Source organism: Asterias amurensis, chromosome 8 (genome assembly GCF_032118995.1).
Source record: "Asterias amurensis chromosome 8, ASM3211899v1".
Taxonomy (NCBI): Eukaryota; Metazoa; Echinodermata; class Asteroidea; order Forcipulatida; family Asteriidae; genus Asterias; species Asterias amurensis.
This window is the reverse complement of record NC_092655.1, coordinates 16,603,752-16,630,201: the sequence shown is the minus strand read 5'-3', so window position 1 is coordinate 16,630,201 and position 26,450 is coordinate 16,603,752. Positions and strand designations below refer to the sequence as shown.

The 26,450-nt window shown below is 38.3% G+C and overlaps 1 protein-coding gene across 3 annotated transcripts in view; it reads right to left on the bottom strand.

Annotated features, from left to right (window-relative positions):
• Positions 1-1,612: 1,612 nt before the first annotated feature.
• LOC139940411 (ornithine aminotransferase, mitochondrial-like) overlaps positions 1,613-26,450 on the bottom strand; it is a 53,108-nt gene continuing 28,270 nt past the window's right edge. For 2 of the 3 annotated variants that reach the window (XM_071936644.1, XM_071936645.1), the window contains 8 exons: positions 19,433-19,622; positions 18,534-18,758; positions 17,585-17,808; positions 14,047-14,169; positions 9,363-9,491; positions 7,811-7,924; positions 6,890-7,034; positions 1,613-5,309 (listed from right to left, as the gene is read on the bottom strand). In XM_071936644.1, coding sequence (XP_071792745.1) covers positions 5,146-5,309; positions 6,890-7,034; positions 7,811-7,924; positions 9,363-9,491; positions 14,047-14,169; positions 17,585-17,808; positions 18,534-18,758; positions 19,433-19,607 — 1,299 coding nt within the window. In that variant the 5' untranslated portion in view covers positions 19,608-19,622 and the 3' untranslated portion in view covers positions 1,613-5,145. Of the gene's footprint in view, positions 5,310-6,889; positions 7,035-7,810; positions 7,925-9,362; positions 9,492-14,046; positions 14,170-17,584; positions 17,809-18,533; positions 18,759-19,432; positions 19,623-21,546; positions 21,633-26,450 lie in introns of those variants that run through there. The other variant, XM_071936643.1, reaches the window with a different exon arrangement.

Sequence of the window (26,450 nt, the reverse complement as noted above, 5' to 3'; positions counted from 1 at the left end):
TATTTATCCCACGAACGAGCAGGGAATAATAATGGAAATAATTGGTTTATGGCTCGTTTTACAAAATGATTATTGTCAGGAAATTTGTTTTTACTGTGGAAATTAGTTTTTTTTTTACAAACGGATTGTGATACAAAATTGTAATAGAAGAACCATTGAATTTATTTTTATGCAACTTACCCAACCTCGCTGGGGTCAATGAAGACCATTGGCTGAGAGTTGTGCCAATGGATGCATGAAAGTTTAAAAGCACTGTACACTATTTCTAATTGTCCAAGACCAGTCTTCTCACTTGGTGTATCTCAACATATGCCTGAAATAACAAACCTATGAAAATTTGAGCTCAATTGGTCATTGAAATTGCGAGATAATAGTGAAAGAAAAAACACGAAGTTGTGTGCTGTCAGATGCTTGATTTCGAGACCTCAAATTCTAAATCTGAGGTCTCAAAATCAAACTCGTGGAACATTACTTCTCTCTCGAAAAATACATTACTTCAGAGGGAGCCGTTTCTCACAATGATTTATACTATCAACCTCTCCCAATTACTCGTTTAATACCAAGTAAGGTTTTATGCTAACAATTATTTTGAGTAACTAACAATAGTGCCCACTGCCTTTAAAGGCACTGGGGTGGATTTTACAAAGAGTAAAGAATAGTCTTAACTCGAGTTAGGATGAGTTCCTTACCAAGGAGTAGTCTTGCGTTTTTTTCCTAGGACAAGTTGTTCAACTGGAAAATGTCTCATTAAATTGAAATAATATGACATGTTTTCAGCTGAGTTTTTCACACCATATATTATTTTTGGACAGACAATAATTTTCAAGTTGACATATCACTTTAGTTTTACCACACTCAACAGTTGATCGAGTGTAGATTCGTAACGAATCTACAGTTTGTAGTTTGGAAACATTTATAACTACTTTGCAAAGTTTTATAAGCATGATATAAAAATAGTGCTTTCAACATTATCGAGTGCAATGTTGTGTTGGATGGTCAACTGGTCAGAAGGTTTCTATATACAGTACACAACAAAAATAAATCAAAATTCACACACAATTATTACTGAGCAAAGCTACACATAAACATAATTACATGTTTATTCGCCGAAGGTGTTGAGAAGCAAACAAAAGCATAATGAAGAAACTTAAGCAAGACAAAATTTCAAAACACAAAGTAATATTTGCAAAAACTAAACTTTAAGTACCCTAGAACCCTGAACAACTGTTTTGAAGGCCCAAGTATCAAAATGGGGGGAAACTAACTTAATTTCAACCCTAAAATTGTATATATGATAGTTAAAATTTTCCCCCACTGTTTGTTGGGAAAATTACGCCTACATGAAAAACCAGACCTTGGTAAAAATGTCTAAATAGCACTAACTATAAGAAAAATTATATTAAAGATCTAAAAAGGAAAAATAAAAAGTTAAATGTGAAATATAACATTGAATAAAAATAAAATATTTCTATCCATTTTTGTTTTGTCTTAATGAAAATGGATTGATTTCAGTATTTTCACAAAATGGGATAATGTCCTTTTTATTTAGAGGATGTTACATATACATGTACAGACCTAGTTGAACTAGGGATTTCCAGTATTTTCAGAACTGAAAAAATGTGTTTAGTTCAAAAGAACATAAATACAGACCAAGTGTATTATGTCACAATATTAATCTTTAAAGGCACTGGACACTATTGGTAAATACTCACAATAATTGTTAGCATAGAAACTTACTTGGTAACGAGCAATGGAGAGCTGTTGATAGTATACAACATTATGAGAAACGGCTTTCTCTGAAGTAAGGTACATGTAGTTTTTTGGAAAGGGGTAGTTGCTCACTCCAATAATTTAAAAAGACTTCAGGCCCTAAGTCTTTTAATATTTTTTAGGCATCTGAAAGCACACAAATTGGTGCATGAAGCAAGGGAGCCTTTTCTTTCATTTATCTCATGCATTTCGACAACATATTGGGTCCAAATTTTCAAAGATTTGTTATGTTGTGCATAATTATGTTGAATGGGATACACCAAGTGAGATTACTGGTGGTCTTTGACAATTACCAAAGGTGTCCAGTGCCTTTCTGGGCTCGCTCGGAGGTTTAGTGGTCAATAAGGTAAAGATAACTAACTCTGTAATACACATGTAGTGGGTTTGAATCCCACATGAGTATAATGTGTTGTTGGTAATTGTTTTTTTTCTTCAGAACTTTGAAAAGCACTCAATTTAATACAGTGATTTAATCAGACATCAGGCCTGGATTCACACACATGGAGGCCACAGTCCCCATTGTCCTAATATTGGCCCAAGTGCCCCTTTAATTTTTCAATGGAAGTGCCTTTTGCAAAAAGGAAGTAGCCCTGCTCTCTCAAAGATAATATTGAAAATCCAGGACTGAAAAATCTGTGATTGTAAAAAACTATTATAGTTATACCAAACTCAAAATTGGCACATAATCTTAAAATACAAGATTTTTCGCACATATTTTAACCAATGTTAAAGAAACATTTGTTTAGTTATAACGTGCCAACTAAAACAAAGATATGTGAATATACCAAGTAAGTTATCTCCAAATATTCAGCTTTGATTATAACAAAACCGCACAATTGCAAAATTCTATAGCAAGCTATGAGAACAAAAATACAGAAAATCCTTTGAATTAGAATCTCTTTTTATGCTACTAAAAAAAAAAAAAAAAAAAAAAAATGCCAAAATTTATATATTGTTTAATTTAGAACACTTTGTCAATCATATGAAAAGATTACCAGCCCAAATGCTATTTCACACTTAGCATCTGTCAATGGTGTCCTGCTTATTTCATCTAAGCAGACAATTTGTAAGCGATAATTTCTGCAGAAGGAGCTCCAAGAAATTGGGCCCTTGTTCAAACTGTTGATAATTACATACATGTTTTTTTAAGGTTTAAAGTGCATGGTAACAATTAGTTAAAACTCTTTGGATAATTATTACAGAAAAACAGCAATACAAAAACAATAAATTCCCTGTGTTTTGGCCGGCGCTAAATATTAGCAAATTTAATGGTTGACATCTCATGGAAAAACGAAACCCAAGACAAGTCCCAAAACTTTTTTATATTGGAAAAAGTAAATCAAAAGGATTGAGTAATTAACCAAATGGGAAACTGAAAGGTTCAGTAAAGACAAAAAGACAAGTTTGGGATGGAACAAAGAAAACATGCAGGATTGGAACCGGCAACCTTTAGATTAATATGCCAGTGCTCTACCAACTGAGCTAACTAGCCGTAATGTTGGCAGTCTCCCTAAATAGCTTTGCTTGGGGTGCCAGTCGGAAGCCATACATGGACGGTTATAATCGAGGGTAAGCTTGGGCGATATCGATTTATTTTATTCACGATATATCGCCGACAATATATCGCGATATTCGATATAATCGCGATTAATGAAATTTGACATCATCAGTCTTAAAACTCCAGGTGAAAGTTGTAGAGACAGTCATAGCATAAGAGAGGTGTTCTAATGACCTATTCTTCTGGTTTTACTTCAAACCTATGGGGTGCAAGATGTCTCAGCTAGCAAAAACATCGCGATATTTAATCGATATATCGCGATTATCGCGATATATCACGATATATTGCGATATATCGATATTTCGATTAAAACCAAATCCATCCGATATCGAAATCGTTTCCAAATTAATATCGCGATAATCGATAATATCGTGATATCGCCCAAGCTTAATCGAGGGATCAAATTAGTGACCTTAAAGCAAGATGTTCCAGGTAGACTTTAAGAAGTCTGAATTCAGATACAAATCTAAACTATATCAACCCTGACTTCCCCTTTTAAAATAAAATAGGGAACATATCTCTAAGGAAGAAAAATAAATCTGAAAAATTATAGACGATAGAGTTTATTAGGAATTAATATTACAGTTGGAAGAATACGCAATTACCCTGATGCGTTTAAAAGAGAGATACAATATTAGGCAAAACATATTTGTCTGGTAGCTATTATTACAACACTCTTACAATCCGTAAAAATTGCTCGTAAAATTGCTCGTAACTTGACCAAAACATTCTGAAAGATTCAATAGCATATTTAGTGCATAGTAGAACAACTGTCCACAGGACTATCTGTGAATTGTGTAGTTTAATGCATTTAGCTACATATAATATTGCAGGCCAAAATGGTCAGAGAGTAGGAGAGTTCACTGTGAACTGTGAAGATGCATATCCAATAGATATCATTATTGCAGGCCCAACACAGTTTGACTACCATTCAAAACCATGTGGATGAGCATGAATGGTCAGAGAGTAGGAGGGTTCACCGTGTACTGCGAAGATACATTCAACAAAAGAATTTGTGGCAGGCTGACATAGTTTATCTACCATTTAAAACCATGGGGATGCGCATTAATGGTCAGAGAGTAGGAGGGTTGACCATGTACAGTGAAAATGCATTAAACAAAATATATCTTTGTTGCAGGCTGACATAGCTTATTTACATGTACCATTCAAAACCATGTGGACGAGCATTAATGGTCAGAGAGTAGGAGGGGTCACTGTGTACTGCAAAGATGCGTTCAACAATACATATCATTATTGCACGCAGGCTGACATACATGTACTGTATGTAGACTTGTTTATCTACCCTTCAAAACCATACGATCTAATCAACAGACAGTAGGAGGCTTAAAACAAAAGTTTTTCAATTTCAGAAACTTGAAACATGAGATGATCTTGTCCACTTTGGGCAAACAAAGCAAGACCAACTGAAGACCAAAACCACTTGAGATCCGGTTCTTAGTACACAATACCAGGTGATCTACACTGGATGGCCAGACACAATCCAAGAACTACCTCACTATCTCTGACCCTATTGTGACTAAGTTAATTGATTTAGTTACGTGAAGATTTATTGCAACATGATTTTCAATTCCATAAAAACTCTGCAATTCGGGAAATGACAGAATCTTTCCACCTGTTGTGATCAAGTTGAGGATATCAATTTAAGTGACGATACATGTATCTAACATTACCGCAGCATCGAGGTAAAATCTGTCTCTGAAAAATAATAAAAATACTGTATCTTTCTCTTTGATCTTTGAAAGCAAGGACTACTCACATGATCATCATCTTAGGTAGTTATCCTGTCTGATTTGTGTTTACTTAAAGGACATGATTGTTGTCTTGATGATGTCAAGACACTCTCTGAGGTGCTCCTCTGTTAGGACCAACGGTGGAGCGAACCTGATGATGTCGCCGTGAGTCGGTTTGGCAAGAAGTCCGTTATCACGCAGCTTCAAGCACACCTGCCAAGCATCAAAATCTGTCGAGGGATAAAAAAAAATACCATATCATTATCATGTTATATTGGTGTGTGATTTAGTTTGGTACTGCACCTGAAGACGAGCAGAGTATACTGTTTGAAATGTTGAGACCCGAACCGGCTCTTTTCAGACCCAAAATTCCCTCAAAAGAAAATGATTTCATGGTCGTTCCCGCAAGTTTACCATCATTTATAGTTTATTCTTATCTTTGGCATCATGCAAAGCTTCAAACATCACTTGTCTTTACGCAGATTCATTTTCAGATGTTTTGAAGGCAGTGGACACTATTGGTAATTACTCAAAATACTTATTAGCATAAAACCTTACTTGGTGACGAGTAAGGGGAGAGGTTGAAAGTATAAAACATTGTGAAAAACGTCTCCCTCTGAAGTGACATAGTTTTTGCGAAAGAAGTAATCTTCCACGAACTTGATTTCGAGATCTCAGATTTAGAATTTTATGTCTCGAAATCAACCATCTAAAAGCACACAACTTCGTGTGACAAGGGTGTTTTTCTTTCATTATTATCTCGCAACTTCGATGACCAATTGAGCTCAAATTTTCACAGGTTTGTTATTTTATGCATATGTTGAGATACACCAAGTGAGAAGACTGGTCTTTGACAATTACCAATAGCGTCCGTGCCTTTAAAGCCATTGGACCCTTTCGGTAAACAGTAATGTCCAAGACCCACACTTTGTGTACCACAACCATATCAAATAACAAACCTGTGAAAATTTAGGCTCAATCAGTCATTGGAGTCGGGAGAAAACAACGGAAAAACCTACCCTTGTTGCCGCGCGTTTCGCCGTGTCATGACATGTGTTTAAAATAAATCCGTAATTCTCGTTAACGAGAATTTATATTGTTTTGCTGTTTTCTCAAAAAGTAAAGCATTTCATGGAATAATATTTCAAGAGAAGTCTTTCACCATTGCCTTCTGTAAACCCTGTAAGTTATTTGTAAATCTGTGAACTTTTATTTTTGTTTCTGAACCGAAAGGGTCCAATGGCTTTAAGCTTACTATGGCTCTGTTCTGCCTGTAAGATGAACAATTTCACCATAGGCTCAGGATTGTCACCACTTTTTGCATGCAGTGCAGGCCTGTATGCTTCGTTTTTGAGGAAAATGTAAATTTCTACTGGAGCATTTCAAGGGCACGGAAGCAATGACATGGGGGCACAGAGGCAATCGCCTTTGATGCCTCCATGCAGTGTCAGGCCTGCATAGATAACTTTCTGAAGTTTATATTGTGACAAAGTAAGATCAACATTTCAGTCCAGTATGAATTCATACTTAGGAATTAATTTTGTCCATCAGTTTAGCTTCAAATTTAGACTAAACAGACTTCGTGCACTCTGAATCCTATCCTGAATAAGCTAATTGAATTCTAATGATTTTGGAAGTGCTTTGCGATGCCCTTGTGGTGTATAAAGCGCTTAACAAAAACCTATTATTATTATTACCTGGAGTAGCAAAGAATGAATTTGTTTATTAACAACTGGTATGATCTGCAAAGCATTTTGCAATGCTGTACAAGGGCAATCTGTTTGGGATACTATCCAGGTATAAAACAAACCTTTTGTCTCTTTGATGACAATGGCATTAAGAAGCCCCTTGCCTCTAACCAATGTCACAATGTCCTTATCCAGTTTGCCCAGTTCACTTCTCAAGATCTGGCCAAGATGCTCCGCTCGTTCGGACAGCTTCTCTTCCTCCAGGACCTTTAATTGAATTGAATTGAATTGAATTGAATTGAAGTGAATTGGTTTATTCATCAGGTATACAAAATAAATAAAATAAATAAAATAAATAAAATTGTAATTCCAATTGTACAGCAACAGATTAAATATTAAAATGTAAACGGTCCATACGGATGTATAGGGTTGGGTTTCATCCATCCGAAGCCTGACTGGTAGAGCAGAAAGCACTACTACCTCCCCAACTTTTACGAAGCAACCATGGTTCAGTGTCTTGCTAAAAGGATACAAGTGTCACGACTAGGACTTGAACCTACACTCTGCTGATATGACGCTTTGAAATTCTTTTTTAAAGGTGAAATGCACACAACGGCATTATAAATGTGACAAGCTCTACAAAAATGAGTCTCTTGTCGCACAACCCACTTTCCAGTACAGGGCTGTTGAGTGATGGGAGGATGAAATTTTATCTTTAAAAAAAAATTGTTTATGTGGTTTTATGGTTCTTTAGGGTCTGTATTTTGACATTTTCTGAAATAAAACCTGTGTTTTTGATCGATAAAGGACGGTGAACAAAACATGTACTTTTTGTTCATCCCCTAGACATCAATAGTTGATGTTTTTATTAAAGGGGCCGTTTCCCTAGTATGGGTCATTTTCAGATGTGACATAATGACATAATCTATTTTCCAAAAGGTCAAAACTTTTGAACCAAACATCACACAAGTGTGTAATTTTCCCCAATTGTGACTCATTTTTGCAGAGCCTATCACAAATACTATAAATGGAGTGTAATGTACCTTGAGTGCTGCGATAGCCACTTTGCAAGCTAACGGGTTACCCCCGTACGTCGATCCATGCTCTCCTGGCTTGATGGATAGCATCACTTCATCATCAGCAAGAACGGCTGATACCTGATGAAGCAAAACAACAGTAAGCATCTCCAATATACAAAAAATACAACTCAATAAATTTAAAAAGATAATTCAAAAAGATAAATTATACAACTAGTTCTTATATAGCGCGTTTCACAATAACGCTTCAATGCGCTTTACATTAGTGCCCTGCAAAAGATTTCACAAAACCGTAGGATTAATCCTAACTCAAGTAAGGACAAGTAACCCATCCTATTCTTAGGATGGGTTCAATGCGTCCTAACGTCTTCGGATACGGACCTTAACTCGTCCTAAGTCCTAAGATTAATCCTAAGTTCGGAAGAGTTTGGTGAAATAGACGGCTGGTCATTGGGCAAATAACATTCCATTTCTTTCTCAGATCCCTGGGGAGTATACGGCCCTGACCTGCTGTGGCACTTCAATGGCCTTTTCTTACACAATGTCAACCTCCAGTCTTGGCGTCACCTCAAAAGCTGATCCTTATAGGTTTGGTCATTATTAAAAAGGTCTTTGACCTCATTTCTTTTCTTCCCTTTTTTCAAAAAGTTGAAGTTGCAAATCACGAGGCCGTAAAACACGGGAACACACAGTGACGACTGGAAATATTGACTGCTTAAAATTACTTGTGCTATAATTCAACCATGACTCCCTTGGTGAACCCCGGAGCAGTTGATTTTCCCCCGCACTCCCCCCCCCCCCCCCAGGGAAATGGAACATTCCGAGAATCACATATGGAGTCATAGTTTCAATCAATTGAAGCAGTGAGTATTTGTGTATCATAATGGGTGCAGTACAAACCCAATCTACTCTGTACTTATATATATTTCTCTCAAAAATACTTTTATCGCTAAACATTTTCTTAATATCGGCCTTTGGCTGCGATTATTTATATTTATTAATGAACCATTTATGTTCAATCCGAGTCAAGAACTAGTACATGCTGTCAAAATTCAAACCTCTTTCTCATAAATATTGTATCCTATGATTTGAAATGACTTGGATAAAGTACACGTATAACATGGCACCAAACGATCAATAAGCTTCGTACTTATACAAATGACGTCATTAGTATCGTAGGAGGTCCTGTTTTCGAGGTGTCCCTAAAATCGTGGCAAATCTTTTACCTCTCTGTGCGCCATGTAAACAGTCCCTAGATAAAAACTGTGTGGCTTTATTTGCCAAGCAAAGAGTCTCCTCTCCCTTGACCAAAACTTAGAAACACGTAAGGCTTCACTGGTTACTTGCACTTGTAAATGCAAAAAGTTTGGTATTTTAGGCATTTCTACAAGGTACAAAAGTATGTCATAATGTTGAGGCCATATAAAATTATTTGCCCACCGAAAAAGTTTCATCAAACACTGTTTCAATTCACAATTCATGATGATCAAATCATGTGACAGAATATTTTGCTGAGCATTCTGATAAAAAAATAAATAACCTGCTTGTTTAATCTTACCGGGTAAACTCCACCAGACAGTGCCTTGCCCAGCAGCACCATGTCTGGACGCACGTTATCATGATCTACACACAATCGTTTTCCTGTCCTACACAGTCCGGTTTGTACCTCATCTGCTATGAATAGAACCTGAAATAAAAAATATAATATTCTTTCTTAATGAAAAAACAACAACAAGTTTTTTAGTCAAAATTCTCACTGATTGCAAGCAACTCCAATCTCAGAAAGAGATACTTTGGTATAAATAATTAATCTCACAGTCATGAAAGTGGAATTTTAGGATCCCAGCCGTACCTCACAAACTTCAATGTACTTCAATTCCACCAAATTTAGTCCAATACAAGACACCAAAGGGCTTCTGGGTCCCATTTATAGAGCTGGAGAACGGTCGATTTTGCACTTACTGTGTGTTTTCCATCACGCTACGCTGCAAACACACAAAGCACATGAAAAGGCATTCTAACCTTTACTGTAGAAAAACGAATGGCGTAACAATATAAATCCATGCAAAAAATAGTTAATGACCTAACGTTTACGAATCCATGGCAAAAGCCCAAGCTGTCCGCCTACTTTTACTGCCAACCTGTGACACACAAATCGCTTTTAAGCACATTTTTCTGCTACCGTTTTCTGATAAAAATGTGCTTACCGTTAAAGGCACTGGACACCTTTGGTATAACTAAGAAAGACCAGTACTACATCCCAACATGCATAAAATAAAAAACCTGTGAACATTTTTACTCAAACAGTCATCGAAGTTGCAAGAGAACAATGACAAAAAAAGACACACCCTTGTTGCACAAATTTGTGTGCTTTCAGATGGCTTTCTCACAATATGTTATACTATCAACAGCTCTCTATTGCTTGTTACCAAGTAAGTTTTTATGCTAACAATTATTTTGAGTAGTTACCTCAAGTGTCCAGTGCCTTTAAGCAGCGCTATGAAATTGGTCCCTGATCTATTTCAGACAATGTCACATAGGCTTTTCAACCCAAGGTCCATAGAGACTACAGGGGAAGTTCTAAAAGGGTTGTGAATTGTGAGACCCACTCAGTTAAACCATAATTGTGATAAAATTTAAAGCATATCAATATAAACCACAAGGGAAACTGACTGTGTAAACTTGTAAATGATTTTGGGGGTTAAACAAAGAATCGACTAGAGTGGGATTCGAACCAACGACCTCTGGATTAACGTGCCGGCGCTCTACCAACTGAGCTATCTAGCCCTATATTGGCGGTGTCCCTATTTTGTCAATATCTTTGTTCGGGGGTGCCAGTCAGAAGCCATACAACCGTTAACTGCCGTGTTGCCAAATTTAAAGCACACACAAAAAACAGAACAGTGGGGAATACTGAATGCGCCATTATCAGCAAGAGTTTGTTGTGGGGCTTGGACTTAAAAACAATTTTTTTGTGTGCTGGTAAACATGCTCGGAAGTTCTTTGATAGGTAGGAGCCACTTATACTCTCATTTTTTTCTTTTAATTTTTGTGTATTTCTGTATAGATTTTGCCTGTTTATTGTTAATTCCATTTTTCTTAATTCTGTAAAAATTTTGTAAATTTGAATGTTGTCAACCTTTTGGTTGTTTTTTATTCAGATTAAAATAAACCATTAATAATCTGTCAGGGTAGAGATTTTTGTCATAACACGTGCGCATGAAGACATACAAGCCCTTTTCACTTTTTATCTCTTATCCTTGGTGAACGCAGCTCAGGGGAGGCCCTGGGAGTTTTTTAATCTCGCAGTTACCCCGGCGCACTTTCACACTGTCCCTATTCTTAGGAGTTTCTGCCTGCAGGTTTTAAGAATACCCAGGGGTTTGACTTCATTGTAATAATAATAGTATCAAAGTCTTATATAGCGCACCAAACAAGGTACTCAAGGCGCTCAGACATGTCAGATACAAACTTTCAGAAAGATAGGTTATTGCAGTGATGAATTTTGAGACCCTTGAACAGGAGTGGCTATTCATCGGGGTATTGCCAATTTGCCATGGTGGACCAGGGGGTAAAGCAATCATAGTGTGAAAATGCCATCCCTTGTTATCCCCGGGGGCAACTCCGGGGAATAGAGTAGTGTGAAAGGGAGTTTCAAATGGTCACTGCCCTCATCTGACACAGAGAAAGTGTCAAGCAGATTCAGACAAAAGTGAAGCTCAGCCAACTAATATTTTGTATCAGGGCCCAATTTGATCGAGCTGCTAGCCAAAATTGTGCTTAAAAGTTTCTTCTATTAAATTAAAGCCATTAAACACTTTCGGAACAGAAAAAAAAATCAAAAAAAAATCACAGATTTACAAATAACATACAATGTATAGGGTTTACAGAAGGTAATGGTAAAAGACTTCTCTTGAAGTATTATTCCATGAAATGCTTTACTTTTTGAGAAAACATTAAAACAATTATCATAAACACATGTTATGACATGTCATGACTCGGCGAAATGTACAGAAACAAACGTGGGTTTTCCCGTTATTTTCCGATTGAGCCTAATTTTCACAGGTTTGTTATTTTATTTATGAGTTGTGATACACCAAGTGTGGGCCTTTGGACAATGCTGTTTACGGAAAGTGTCCAATGGCTTTAAGCAAAAATAAGCAGGATACCCGTCACAGATCTGCGACGGGTATCCTGCTTATTTTTGCTTAATAGCAGAAACTTTAGCAAATCTATTTGACATGGTACTTTAGCTGGTAACCAGATTCTGGGAGGCATAATTTTTTTTTTGTGCTAGCTACATGTACTTGTTGTGTTTAAATTGGGCCCTCTGTGAAATTGGGCCCTGGTTTTTAAAATTTCACAAAACAAAGTGGGATTTTTTAGATTTTTTAGTTTTCACAAATGAAAGTGGGATTTTTTAGGCTAAAGTGAGAGGGAAAAAACCCGAAAATATTAGTAGTATTTATTTTTTTTTTTTTTACTCATACACCGATGTGTGTTAGCACTGTAAATTCAGTATTTTCTCAGTACTTCCCCAGAGTCCTGTGAAAAAAAAATCACAGGCATATTACTTGAGTGGGATTAAAACCCACAACACTTGCAATTCTAGAGCAGTGTCTTACCAGCTACTATGTTTCCTATGTTTTGGCAGCGGGTACCACAACGCTATTTTAAGAACTCACTGACATGACTGAGAACGTCCTGCACCAAGATTAGCTGCAGGCATGTAAAGGTGATATTCCAAGCCAGCCACATCGACCCATTACGACCATGGATTACAGCCAGAGAGTGTTCATTTGGAAGTGCCCAAGATGGAAGGATATTTACTGTATTCTTTTGTACATTAAAGGCACTTGACACGCTTGGTTAACACCAGGGTGGCATGGTTGGCTTGTGCGTAAAGCGCTCGCCTCTCACCAAGGTGACCCCGGTTCGATTCCCGGTCGGGGCCATATGTGAGTTGAGTTGTGCGTTGGTTCTCTGCTGTGCCACGAGGGTTTTCCAGACTATCCGGTTTTCCTCCCTCAGGAAAAAATCAAACACTTTCGATCTTGGTTGTGCTCCGTGGTCATAATGGGTTGATGTGGCTGGCAGCTTAGTGTTGGTAAAGCGTGCGTAAGCGTTCGCAACATTCATAAAGGCATTGGTAAGCATCTGTATACTATTATATTCATAAGATATTGGTAAGGAGAGGGCCGACTGAGGAAAATCGAGGGGTGAGACAGAGATGAAAATGTTCACTATCTGATCGCCATTTTGGGACGAACTCACTGCAAAACTAAAATATAAATCTTCGCAATAACATTCGCCACAGTTTGAGTGCAGCAATACAAAGCCTTTCCTAATCTTCAGCCCATGTTGTATAGACCGTAATTCGCCATCGATTTTTGTAAGCATTGGTAAGCCATTGGTAACGTTGGTAAAGCATGCATATTATTCTAAAGATATTGGTAAGGAGAGGTCGACGGACGCCCCCCATAAAATTATCCCTATCCAATCGCAATTTCGGGGCGAATTCATTGCTAATTTCAAATATTCATATTCACAAGAATATTCGCCACAGTGTGATAGTACACGTAGCATAATAACAGTAGTGGGGTGGATTTCACAAAGGTAGTCCTAACTTAGGACTAGTCCTAGGCAATGCTAAGAGATAGGACCAGTCCTAAGTAAGGATGAGTTACTGGTCCTAACTTACATGTAGGACTAGTCCTATCTCTTAGCATTGCCTAGGACTAGTCTAAGTTAGGACTACCTTTGTGAAATCCACCCCTGGTAAATACTAAAATAGTACCGTATTGAAACGACTCTTCTGAAAACATCGTTCTGTGATTTGTACTTTTTTCCCCCAAAAAATTGATGACTAATGAAACTGAAACTAAATTATCATGGCCAAAAACAAAAGGTATCAAAACCTTTTTTATCTTCAAGTGCGCGCTAATCCTCCAATCAGATTCGCAGAATGGAGTGGTGATAAAAACTTATATTGCACGGCTAATATCACTACCATGCGTATTGTGTGTTCTATGTCACACGCCAAGTTTGCTTGACGATAAATACGTTATCACATGCGCGCTCGTGGAAATACGGAAAATATAGCGCGTCTGCGTCCCATAACCAACTCGGCCTTTGGCCTCGTTGGATATGGGACGCAGAAGCGCTATATTTTTCCGTATTCCACTCGCGCTTGTGTGATAACTTATAATATATCCATTTTAGTCTGAGTTTTGAATACGTACATTGTGCTTGTTGCAGATTTCTTGCACGCCTCGCAGATAACCAGGATCAGGCACCACCACACCCGCCTCTCCTTGAATCGGCTCCACCATGAACGCCACTACATTCGGATCTTGTACTTCTTTCTGTAATAATAATAGTAATAATAGTAATTCATAAATACCTAAGACAGTTTATCCATTCTGATTGGTCTAAAGGGCATCACGAGGTGTTGTTTTAACGGATGGTATATAACACCAGTAAAAAGTGTTATAACATGGGCGTGACAAGTGCGCTTGCACCTGTGCGTATCAGACAGTTTCTTCATTCCTATTGGTCGAGAGCAACGGCCAGGACAGTTGTGCCACACCACGCGGTACGCCCACATCATTCCCTTATAAGGAGTTGTTCACCCGATCGGGCTGAGGGCCTAACCATTTCATAGCTGGAGGGGTGTTGTGTTGAAAGAAATCATTGAACAATTATAATTTTTGCATTTATTTTACCTTTCGACCGAAAATGTATTTATGAATGGGAATCAAAGTGTGTTGAATCGGTTTTCAACTAGTGGTTTAAACCCGCCGAGGCCTGGTTCTTGATAATTTACCTCGACTTTGTCTCGGTAAAATTATCAAGTCCAGGCCTCGGCGCAGGTTTAAACCACTAGTAGTTGAAAACCTCTTCACAACACATTGATTCCCTTATTCAAATCAATTTAATTTAACCAGTAGTTTGCAGCATAATCAATGTTTACAGTATTGAACATAAAGCTTGTAATTAATTTTACTTGAAGGGGACTCTTGACTGTACACAAAAACACTTTACATGTCAACATGTACATTAGAAAACAAGGTGAATCATACACGTAGCTTTTGTACCTTTTCCTAGAAAATTGGACAACACTTAAAAATATCAACAAAGGGACAAAGACAGGATAATACAATAAGGGGTGCGACTCCGGCCAATGTAATGATTTGCTTCCAAAATAACTAGTTCTTATTTCACAACAACGTCTCAATGCGCTTTACATTAGTGCCCTGGTCATTTGGCCAATAACATTCCTCTAATCTACCTCAGTTCCCTGGGGAGTATACAGCCCTAAGCTGCCGCAGCGCTCCAGTAGCTTTTTCGTACAAGATATCAACCTCTACCCTTGCAGGTAATGTACATGTACTCATTTACAAGGTTGTAGCTAGGGCAAATTGGATGCCGGCTAATTTTGTCGAGAGCATGGTCGAGAGGGTGGGTGTACATGTAGGGGCAGCGTAGCGCCTCACAACCCGGTGGGATCAACAGGGGCAGCGTCTTTGGAAGCTGAAGATTTTTAGGTTTTGTTTAAGCTTTGATGGGTTCCCCAGGCTCTCTCTTGCCTATTTGTGCCTTGACATAGCCATTGTCAAAGGAAAAACCATGTCCAGGGAGCCATAGAAAATAAATACTTATTAAGTTTTAAAGTAAAATGTTAGGGTAAAATAAATAAAATTAATATTCTGTTTCAATTTAAATCCCATCTCAAAATAGGGTAGGTAGACTACTAGCCAGAATTTTTGAGTGTTGAATTTATCAATTGAAAAGCTTGCAGTTGCATATATTTATCAGAAGGCAATGCAGAGTGGAGAGACAAGTTCAGAAACACAGGATGACGGGACACATGTCCGATCACTGCCGCAAAATCTAGACTATTCCATTTCAAAAAGGAGCACATTAGTAAAATAGACAAGCCATGTTTCACTGAGTTGTATTCATTGACAATTTCTCAACGAAGTGCATTCAATAAACTCAAAAATTGATTCTTGTCATTTCATTTTTTTTTTTCAACAAGTATTAATAGACAGAAAAATCATCTAAATAAAATTCTAAATAAAAATTTAATGCAACTTCGACGACTCCACCAACATTGTCCGCCCATCAGAATAACTTTGTTTTCAACCGCCGCCCGCCGGGCGAGTCAACCAAAATTATTAATCGCGCGCAGGTTTTTTCACTAGCCTGCTGCATGGTACCACAAAAAAATTTAAACTAAAAAAAAATTTAAAACAAAACACGGAAGTGAAGTCCCTAAAATTGGACGACTTTATCTCTTAATTTATGCCCTAAATTAACAACAACCATTTGAATGAACTTGTTGTTTGAGAATTGTTTGTTTTGAACATGTTCTGATCTCCGTTTGCAACAAAATCTTCGTGAATCAACGATCGGTCAACAACACACATTGAGAAATAATTCAATGAACGTTGGCCCGCAACGCCCTCTGTTGGCAGAAGTTGTCCATGTTACTAGAATTCCTCCAAGGCTGTGCATTGTGCATACAGTCTGCAGGCGTGATGCACAACGTTCGCCAATTCTTCGCCAATTCTCCGTTCGTGAGCGTGTGTTGTGAAGAAGGCTAGCCAAGAAGATCATGAATATGGATTTATTAACAGCCATCAATGGCCAATCACAGCCTGCGGAATCTTGGTTAAGACTGAGTGTTATGTGCTGTGCATGCTGCATGAACCAGTGGGTGACCGTGTGAGTATTACCATGTGGTTTTGTGCATCATGGATACTACACGCACGCCGGAGATTGTGCGTGCTTTTTTTAGTACTCCATGAACTCGCAGCATTCAAGCGGCTTATTTTTAAGCAGCAACAATCACGGAGACGATCGCGGTTTTGGAGAGAAAATTTTTTTGATTGTTTTTACAGAAATAAAATACACATCTAATTAGGAGTTTTACATGATTGTTTTCTTTATTTTTCACTTATTTCAATGGCATTTAAAACAGTTTAACATAAATTTATGCCGGTCGGAGTTTGATATTTTTTGTTGGATCCCGGTCGGCAAAAGCTGGGGCCGGTGATAGCCGACCGGCTCCGACCGTGGTAGCTACAACCTTGCTCATTTATACCCCTGGGTGAAATAACAATGGGTATAATACAATGGCATTATTTCATGAACTGAAATATTGTTTTAAAAACAATTTCCTGAGAAGACAAAAAGAGCTAGATACCAGTTACAGATCTATCACTGCATGTGAGATAGTATAGTGGCGGTAATCTTTTCTTCTTGGTAAGCATAATTTTGTTATGCTAAGCTGCTTTTTGTGTTTAAGCAGTTTGTGAAATTCTGCCAAGGTGTTAGCAAAGCGTTAGGCCCACAGCACCATATCCTTTAAAGTCTGAGTACTTCCTGAATTAGTTTCTGGATGACATGGGACCATTCAATCATTTATAAGCCTTAACAGACCGCAAATTTCTGTACTTAATCATCACAAAATGCCCAGAAATTTCTAATTGTTAATTTCTTAAAATTTTGCCAGCAAAAAACGTAACATAAATATCACGAAATAGAAAATTTAGTTTTGTGTTTTGGACTTGGGCCGTGTTCTCCAAGGGGTTAGCATAGTGGCTAATGTTTCAATTGTCTTCATTTTTAATGTGCACTCATTTTTTTGTTTTAAAAGCGCCATATTTCCGCATAGGATAGCAAAACTGTCCAGTGGAATTTTACTGGCCAGCGGGAAAAACAATATTCTAAAATATAATTCAAATTTCTGCCTGGAATCTGAAACAGACTTACCTCAAGAGCTGCGAGGTCGTTATACGGGATGAGACCAAAGCCAGGCATGTAAGGACCAAAACCCTCGTAGCTACTAGGATCTGTAGAGCTGGATATGGCAGCCAGGGTGCGGCCCCAGAAGTTACCGTCGGCAAAGAGGATCTTAGCCTTGTTGTTTGGCACACCCTTGACAGTGTAACCCCATTTCCTTGCCAACTTACAGGCTGTTTCTCCTGCTTCCACCCCTAGAATTTAAAGTGAAATTTACTAACATTAAAGGCAGTGGACACTATTGGTAATTACTCAAAAAAGCGTTTTAAAGCACTTTGACATTGTTAGGCGATCAAGCGAGTCCAAATATTCACAGATTTGGAGTCACACCAAGTAAGAATACTGGTCTTTGACAATTACTAAATGTGTTCACAAAGAGTTACGTAAGACTAGTCTTATCTTGAGTTAGGACGAGTTACATGTACTTGCCTCACTTGGGACTAGCCTTTTAATATCTCCTAGGCTTTGTGAAACCGACCCCAGATTCCATGGAGCTAGGAATTACTGCTTCAAGTTTGCTGCGTACATTAAAAATGCAGCACCCCTTTTCACATTTTCTTGCTTGTGCACCTCTTGAAGACATCCAAAAAAGAACTTTTTTATTTGAGTATAAAGCAACATAAGCACTTTCGTGGATACAGGCGCTGTAGAAGACTTTATATTTTAATAGTTGTTAAATTTGCATAGGAGATAAAGAGTATATAGGATTTGAGGCATTGCTTGGTGAGGTATCAATGTATATTTGGTTTGTGGTAACCCCATGTGTGTATCTACTTTGTTCTTAGAGAACTGTCTTGCTTTATTTTACTACCGCAGAGTAGACGTGCGAGAGTTCGGGAGACTTCTCAGTCCTGAAAAGAACTGTCCTATTAATTATTATTAATTATTCGTTATAATTATTACAACAACATGTACCAACCTGTGTTCATTGGCAGAACCTTGTCATACCCGAAGAGTGTTGTGACAAACTCTTCGTATTCACCCAATACATCAGCGTAGAATGCCCTCGATGTCAGAGTGAGTACTCCGGCCTGTTCTTGGAGGGCGCTGATGATCTTGGGATGACAGTGACCCTGGTTAACCGCACTGTAGGCACTCAAGAAGTCAAAGTAGCGTTTGCCTTCCACGTCCCATACAAACACTCCTGCAAATTAAATGAAATTTCAGTTTTGTTGTTTTATTATTATTATTATTATTATTATTATTATTATTATTATTATTATTATTAACATCATTTACTCGGCCATTTCACAAAGTACAGTATAAACAAAAATTAAACGTGTTTTCAGATCTACCTGTAGGCCTACAGGCAAAATAGCAACTAAAGTACTGGTCCTGAAAAAAAGATGACCGACAGTAAGGTTTGGATACAACAAGAAATGTGAAGAATAGATGAGAGATGAGGGTAGCTTGGGTAAGGACAGAAATTGGGGTGGGAGAGGGAACAGCAGGGAATTAGGAAAAATGACAACCCAGTTCAAGCTGGCTAAAACTAGGTGTCATTAGCTACTTTTAAAGTAATTTTTATGAAGGGTTCCCTTCTCAAGTCCCCCAGCTGTCATGGCCAGTGTTGTAGCCACGGTGGCCAGTGCTGGGCAGGCCTACCCAGGACCCACAATATTTGCCCAGCACTCCAAGCAAATTTGATACATTGTGCCGCTCAGCACAGGTTTCAAATCAGGAACAAATCAAAAGTGTCCACTGTGCATTGATCTGAGACAAACAGGCTTCTGACAGAAGCCTTGCTGGTAGAGCAGAAAGTGCTACTGTACCACCCCATATATACAATATGAACATAATTTGGGTTACAAATATTACCTTTGCCTTCTTTCAATGCAACCGGTAAAGGTTGGTAATTATGAGCACCATATTTCTGCTCTCTATCAAACACCTGTTGGGGACTGACTGACGCTACAGCACTCTGAAGCCTGACCCCTGATGCTGAGGTGACCCCTGGTACCTGAAGCAAGCGTGAACACAATCTGGACAGCATGGTGGAGTGTAGTTTCTGCAGTTAAAAAAAAAAAAAAAAAACAGTTTCAGGCCTTGCTCTCAAGCTTTTTGTTAAAGCCACTGGACACCTTTGGCAATTGTCAAAGACCAGTCTTCTCACTTAGTGTATCTCAACTTATAATGCATAAAATAACAAACCTGTGAAAATTTGAGCTGAGTTGGTCGTAAAAGTTTGGAGATAATAATGGAAGAAGAACACCCTTGTCACATGAAGTTGTTTGCTTTCAGATGCTTTATTTCGGCACCTCAACATCTAATGAGGTCTCAAAATCAAATTCAAGTAATTTAGTGGAAAATTACTTCTTTCTCGAAAACTATGTTACTTCAGAAGTTCAGAGGGAGCTAACTATCAACAGCTCTCCATTACCCATTACCAAGTAAGGTTTTATGCTATTTTGAGTAATTACAAATAGTGCGTTTAAGTGGCCAACCCGGCTAATAAATTCACTCTGGGTTTCACTACGTGTACAAGTGTGTCTTTCTGATGCATTTATGGTAGCAACCACAACCAGTATAAATAGGCAATTGAAGTTACACTCAAACTATCAAAAATAAATTAAAACATTTAAAAAAATGTATTATTCACATCTAACGGGAAGAAAAAGGAGCACTTTAAAACAAGGAGGATCACCAAGGGAATCTACAATGTACATGTACATGTATGGTAGTTCGTCTATCTAATAGGCTGGTACAGTGTACCTGCAGTTCAGCGCTTGGTGAAAAAAAAAAGCGCTGTACATACTGAGAAGTAAAAAAACATGCCATGTGCGACAGGTTCCTAAAAGAACCTGGAAATTTGTGACTGTTTTGCTCCGGGATCTGGTAAGTTTTTGACAAAATACTTTCTCAATCGTGTTTTGAGTGTTATGAAAAGATTCTAGACAATGAGGATTAAGTTCGTGTTCCTAGAATTTGTGTGATTTTCGAATGGTCAAAATGGAGCAAATCTGTTGACTAGCACTAGTAGCAGTGTCAAAATTTAACGTGTTTGACCATTTCGCCCTGTACCATTCAAATGTAGCTTTGTAACCCTTCCGTCATCAGGAGGAGGGTTGTAAAACGTTATCGCAACTAGATCTGATCATGATCAGATCAAGCTTTTTAATATGGCCATGACTGAACTTTTACATCAAATTACCGTACTGAGGTCTGTAGCTGTACCACGCATGTGTGAAAATCAAACATTTTCAACTGAACTGGGTGCCGTGTTTGTATTTGTGCATGTGCCGAGTTTGTGGGTGCCGAGTTTGCAAGGTGTCGAGTTTGTGGTTGCGAATTTGTAAGGTGCCGAGTTTGCAGGTGCCAAGTTTGCAAGGTGCCGAAGTGACTGGTACCCACCACACCAACCAATGACAGCGACAACAGTGTCACAGACAGAGAGAGTGTGAGTCAGCTGTGACACACGTCGTACACACGGAATTCGTACACACACCACCCATCAAATTCAAACACAACAATTCATCGAGACATATTTTTTTTATTTTAATGATCTTCCCTTCAAGGGAACTCGGAAAACTCCCACAAAGGGATATAACACCAAGCTGGTAATACTAAGTTCGGATAACTTTCCGTATGGCGCCACCACTTTTTCACTCATTTTTACAAAAAGTGATATCTCATTGAGGTAAATAAGACACTATATTATTTCATATCGAATAAAAAAGTGGTGGCGCCATACGGAAACTTTTCCCTAAGTTCTAACACTAAACAGCCAATCTCTCTCACTCACAACCAAACATAAGTGACGTCTATTCTATGATTTACACAAATCAAGATGTGATTCATCACAAACTAGACGACAATGGAATGTTTATTCAAATATAGACCAAAATGTACGACAAAATCTATCTTTCCACCCAAAGCCTGGCAAATTTGATCACTTATTTTGTTAATAACATTATTGTTTGATTGATACTTACGAATATAATGTGCTGACCAGGGTGAAAATAATGATGAAATCACGTGTCACTTTTTGTTTGCTACGAGTACGACGTCTCTCTTTTTTCACTTTTTCCACTAAAAACCTGGACACCAGCGCGTTGGAAACTTCTAATGCGTTTAAGAAGTCGAGGTGCAAGACGTCATGCGATAAACGCATTTGAAACCAATGGAGGGCGCTATTTATTTGTAGGGATCTATATCGCCACGGGGATAAGTTGTCGCATTGTACGCTATTAGGGCGACTTTCGCATGTTAGAGAAGTTGCGTGCATTCTAGAGCGGCTATTTTAGATATTAATTAGTGGACCGATTGAGCTTCCTCCAAAGTGTGCCCCAGGTATGGTCTATCAGATTATGGAATAAAATTTCATCTGGTATTAAACATACGCCAAAATTCTACCCCTTTCCTGTTCCTATTTTCCATAATTTCCGGAATACGCGGCCATCCAGCTCGTCCTCGGTTTGTACTTAAGAAAGTCGGACCAGAAACGTAAACGCGGCTAACTTCAGCTCGGTATCGTAACCCAGAACGCATCACTACATAGAACGTTGGGCCAACGGACCACTTTCATCGTTGGGCCAACGGAACACTTTCATTGGACCAACATTGGCTCAACATTGGGCCGGGCCATAGAGCTATATAAAAGGTCTTATTATATAGCTCTATGGGCCGGGCCAATAATGTCTTATATGTTAAAACATTGAACCAATATCAGGCAAACGTAATTGAACATTGAGTCAACGTTGAGCCTATCAATTCTGCCATCAAAACAGTTTTAATTTCGGCCAACGTTGCCTGTCAACGTTGGCCCAACATACTTTTGCTCAGAGGAGTTACGTTGGGCCAATCTAAAAATTGGGCCATCGTTGGCCCAACGTAAACATTGGCCATCGCAGAACCAACAAAATGATTATGTTGGGCCAATGTTGATTACCAATATTGGCCCAATATACTTTTGCTCATCGGCATAACGTTGGGCCAATATTAAAGTTTGCCCAACAATGGCCCCACTAATAACATTTATGCTGGCTAAACATTGCCCCAACGTTGGGCCAACGTATCACTGTTCAAATGTATTGACTTTGAGATTATCTTTCTGTTAATGTAGTGAATGACCCTTACGATTAATTCAATAATTAGTGTCTGTGAAAATCTACTTGACAGTTATTTTATTTACATTAAATATGATACTAATAACTGAATACTTTCGAGAAGTGTCTGTGAAAATCTACTTGACAGTTATTTTATTTACATTAAATATGATACTAATAACTGAATACTTTCGAGATGATGTTCTTAAGGCAATGGATAGGTCTAATGTTGTATTTGTAGTGCTATTAGACTTGTCTGCTGCCTTTGACACCATCGATCATGATATTTTACTTGACAGAATGAGGGATGATTTAGGCGTTTCCGATACTGCACTACTATGGTTCAAATCATATCTCTCGGGTAGACAAAGTCGGGTATCTATTCAAACCTATACTCTGATCCAACATTGAGTGCCAACGTAAAACCAATGTGGTAATGCCGACCTAGAGCCAACATTGGTCCTACGTCGGAAACAAACACAATGCCGATATTGCTGTCCCACTAATAACCAACGTTGGCTCAACATTGAGTGCCAACGTAAAACCAATGTGGTAATGCCGACCTAGAGCCAACATTGGTCCTACGTCGGAAACCAACACAATGCCGAATATTGCTGTCCAACTTACAACCAACATTGGTTCAACATTGAGTGCCAACGTAAAACCAATGTAATAATGCCGACCTAGAGCCAACATTGGTCCTATGTCGGAAACCAACACAATGCCGATATTGCTGTCCCACTAATAACCAACGTTGGCTCAACATTGAGTGCCAACGTAAAACCAATGTGGTAATGCCTACCTAGAGCCAACATTGGTCCTACGTCGGAAACCAACACAGTGCCGAATATTGCTGTCCAACTTACAACCAACATTGGTTCAACATTGAGTGCCAACGTAAAACCAATGTAATAATGCCGACCTAGAGCCAATATTGGTCCTACGTCGGAAACCAACACAATGCCGATATTGCTGTCCAACTTACAACCAACATTGGTTCAACATTGAGTGCCAACGTAAAACCAATGTGGAAATGCCTACCTAGAGCCAACATTGGTCCTACGTCGGAAACCAACACAGTGCCGAATATTGCTGTCCAACTTACAACCAACATTGGTTCAACATTGAGTGCCACCGTAAAACCAATGTGGAAATGCCGACCTAGAGCCAACATTCGTCTTACGTCGAACCAACACAATGCCGATATTGACGTCCCACTTAAAACCAACGTTGGCTCAACATTGAGTGCCAACGTAAAACCAATGTGGAAATGCCGACCTAGAGCCAACATTGGTCCTATGTCGGAAACCAACACAATGCCGATATTGCTGTCCCACTATTAACCAACGTTGGCTCAACATTGCGTGCCAACGTAAAACCAATGTGGTAATGCCGACCTGGAGCCAAAATTGGTCCTACGTGGGAAACCAAAACAATGCCAAATATTGTTTAATACTAAAAACCAACGTTGGCTCAATATTGTTCGCCATTGTAAAACCAACGTGATTCTGCCGACCTACAGCCAAACGTTGACCCAATGTCAGAAACAAACATAGTGTCAATGCTGATCATGGCGACGTGGTGCCAACATTGGGCCAACGCCTTAAGCTGACACAATACCAACGCCAACGGTGCCGACCAAACACAAACGTTGGGCCAGTGTATGAATGTTATTTGGGAACCATTGTAAATGTTCAACAACATGTTGAACGTCTCTCAGTCTCTTAAAAAACAATTAGATATATTTGCAAACATTTTAAACTTCAGTTTTCTTTTCAATTTGAGTTGGTCAACCGTTTGGAGTTGTTGCTTATAACTCCGTGTTGTAGTTTAGAACACCGGACAATATTATGTGCTCAAATTGAAAAAAGGGCGCTTTATTCTCGTCTCGATGAAAATAAAATCAACTCCCGCCTATAAAGGTGTATACAAGAAGGCTGAATGAAATGTTAGAACAATAGGCCCGATCACAATTCTAGGAAAACACAAACACGACCAAACTCTCCGCCGCGCGCACTATCTCCTTTGCCCATTAAAGGCAGTAGACACTATTGGTAACTACTCAAAAAAATTGTTAGCATAAAAACTTACTTGGTGAAGTTATGGAGTATGGTTGATAGTATAAAACATTGTGAGAAACGGCTGCCTCTGAGGTAACGTAGTTCGAGAAAGAAGACAGTTTCCACCAAAAAGATTTGGATTTGACTTCGAGACATCAGAATTAGATTTTGATGTCCCGAAATCAAGCAACTTCGACGGCCAATTGAGTTCAAATTTTCACAGGTTTGTTATTTGTGCATAATATGTTGAGATACACCACAAAGCGTGAAGACTAGTCTTTGACAATTACCAATAGTGGCCAGTGTCTTTAAGACTATTAAGCTGTGGAGTCTAGTCATTCACCACCAGTCAAGGTATACCTTTGGTTTTTGGATCAATTTGATTGCTTTAATCAGTGTTATACTGTTGTAAGGAATTGATGCGTGATTTGATGTCTTTTTCAGTGCTTTCCATCAAGGCCCCAAGGTACTTGGAATAATTGATTTTGCCTATAAAGTGTAAATAATGATAAATTATGAGGTCGTGACTATAATTTTCCAATTTAAGATCTATGTAGGTGTAGACATACGTCACTCAATGGGATACGTGTGGGGTCAACTTCCTATTATATGACCCGCGTGTCCTGGAAGAAGGACGTGACGTCATTTTTATCTGAGAAATGTCGTATACAATAAACAACATTGTTTTTTGGCCTATTAAGACCTGTCATATTTGTTTTATTGTTGTAAAATAAATAATAACAAATCAAAGCACAAAATAATAATCTGTTTCGACAAATGAATGTGACAATAGGAGATCAAAAATAGGGGTATCCCATATCAAGTAACCCAGGATCAACAATAGTGATATAATTCGAAAATAAACAAGTTGTGACTCGAAAGTTGAAAATGTGGCAAATTCAAATTTAAAAATGAAAACATTATGTTTTATCAATACAACTGAGCGTGAAAGGTTTTCTGCTGTCCATCAGTCATCACGGAACGTTAAATTCTGCTTAGGAAAGGGGGCTATTTTAGCAACAAAATGTAAAATGATTCGCTGTATGGTTTTTAGGGTCAGAGACCCTCTTTTGTTTGCTACTGTGGTGGTTTTTTTAATTGTACGTTTTATTCATTTATGTTTTAGCTCCTACTTCATTGTTTTAAAGGTTGCTCTCTGTACCAGTTTCATTTTGGCTGTTGAGGGTTTTTAGTTCATTCTTGTTTGGCAATTTTTTTTTTTTTTAATTGTTGTCCCTTCCTCCTGTTGTTACGGTGTTTTATTGTGTGTGCTGTTTTTGCAATAATCTGGATTTGCTTTTGTTTTAATGTTTTCTTATGTGTGATTTTTAAATGTTTGCGTGCAATCTCCTTTTTATATTATACAATTATGTTTTTTATCGTTGGCAGGGGTCTGGTTTTACACATCTTTTGATGACAGTTTTTTTAACTTTTGTTTTAACCTTGACAGCCCGAACAACTTGTAATCATTGCATATGTATAAAGATTTAAAGGCAGTGGACACTATTGGAAATTACTCAAAATATTTATGAGCATAAAACCTTACTTGGTAACGAGTAATGGGGAGAGGTTGATAGTATACAACATCGTGAGAAACGGCTCCCACTGAAGTAAGGTAGTTTTCGAGAAAGAAGTAATTTTCCACGAATTTGATTTCCAGACCTCATAATTAGATGAGGTATTGAAATCAACTTGTATCTGAAAGCACACAATTTCGTGTGACAAGGGTGT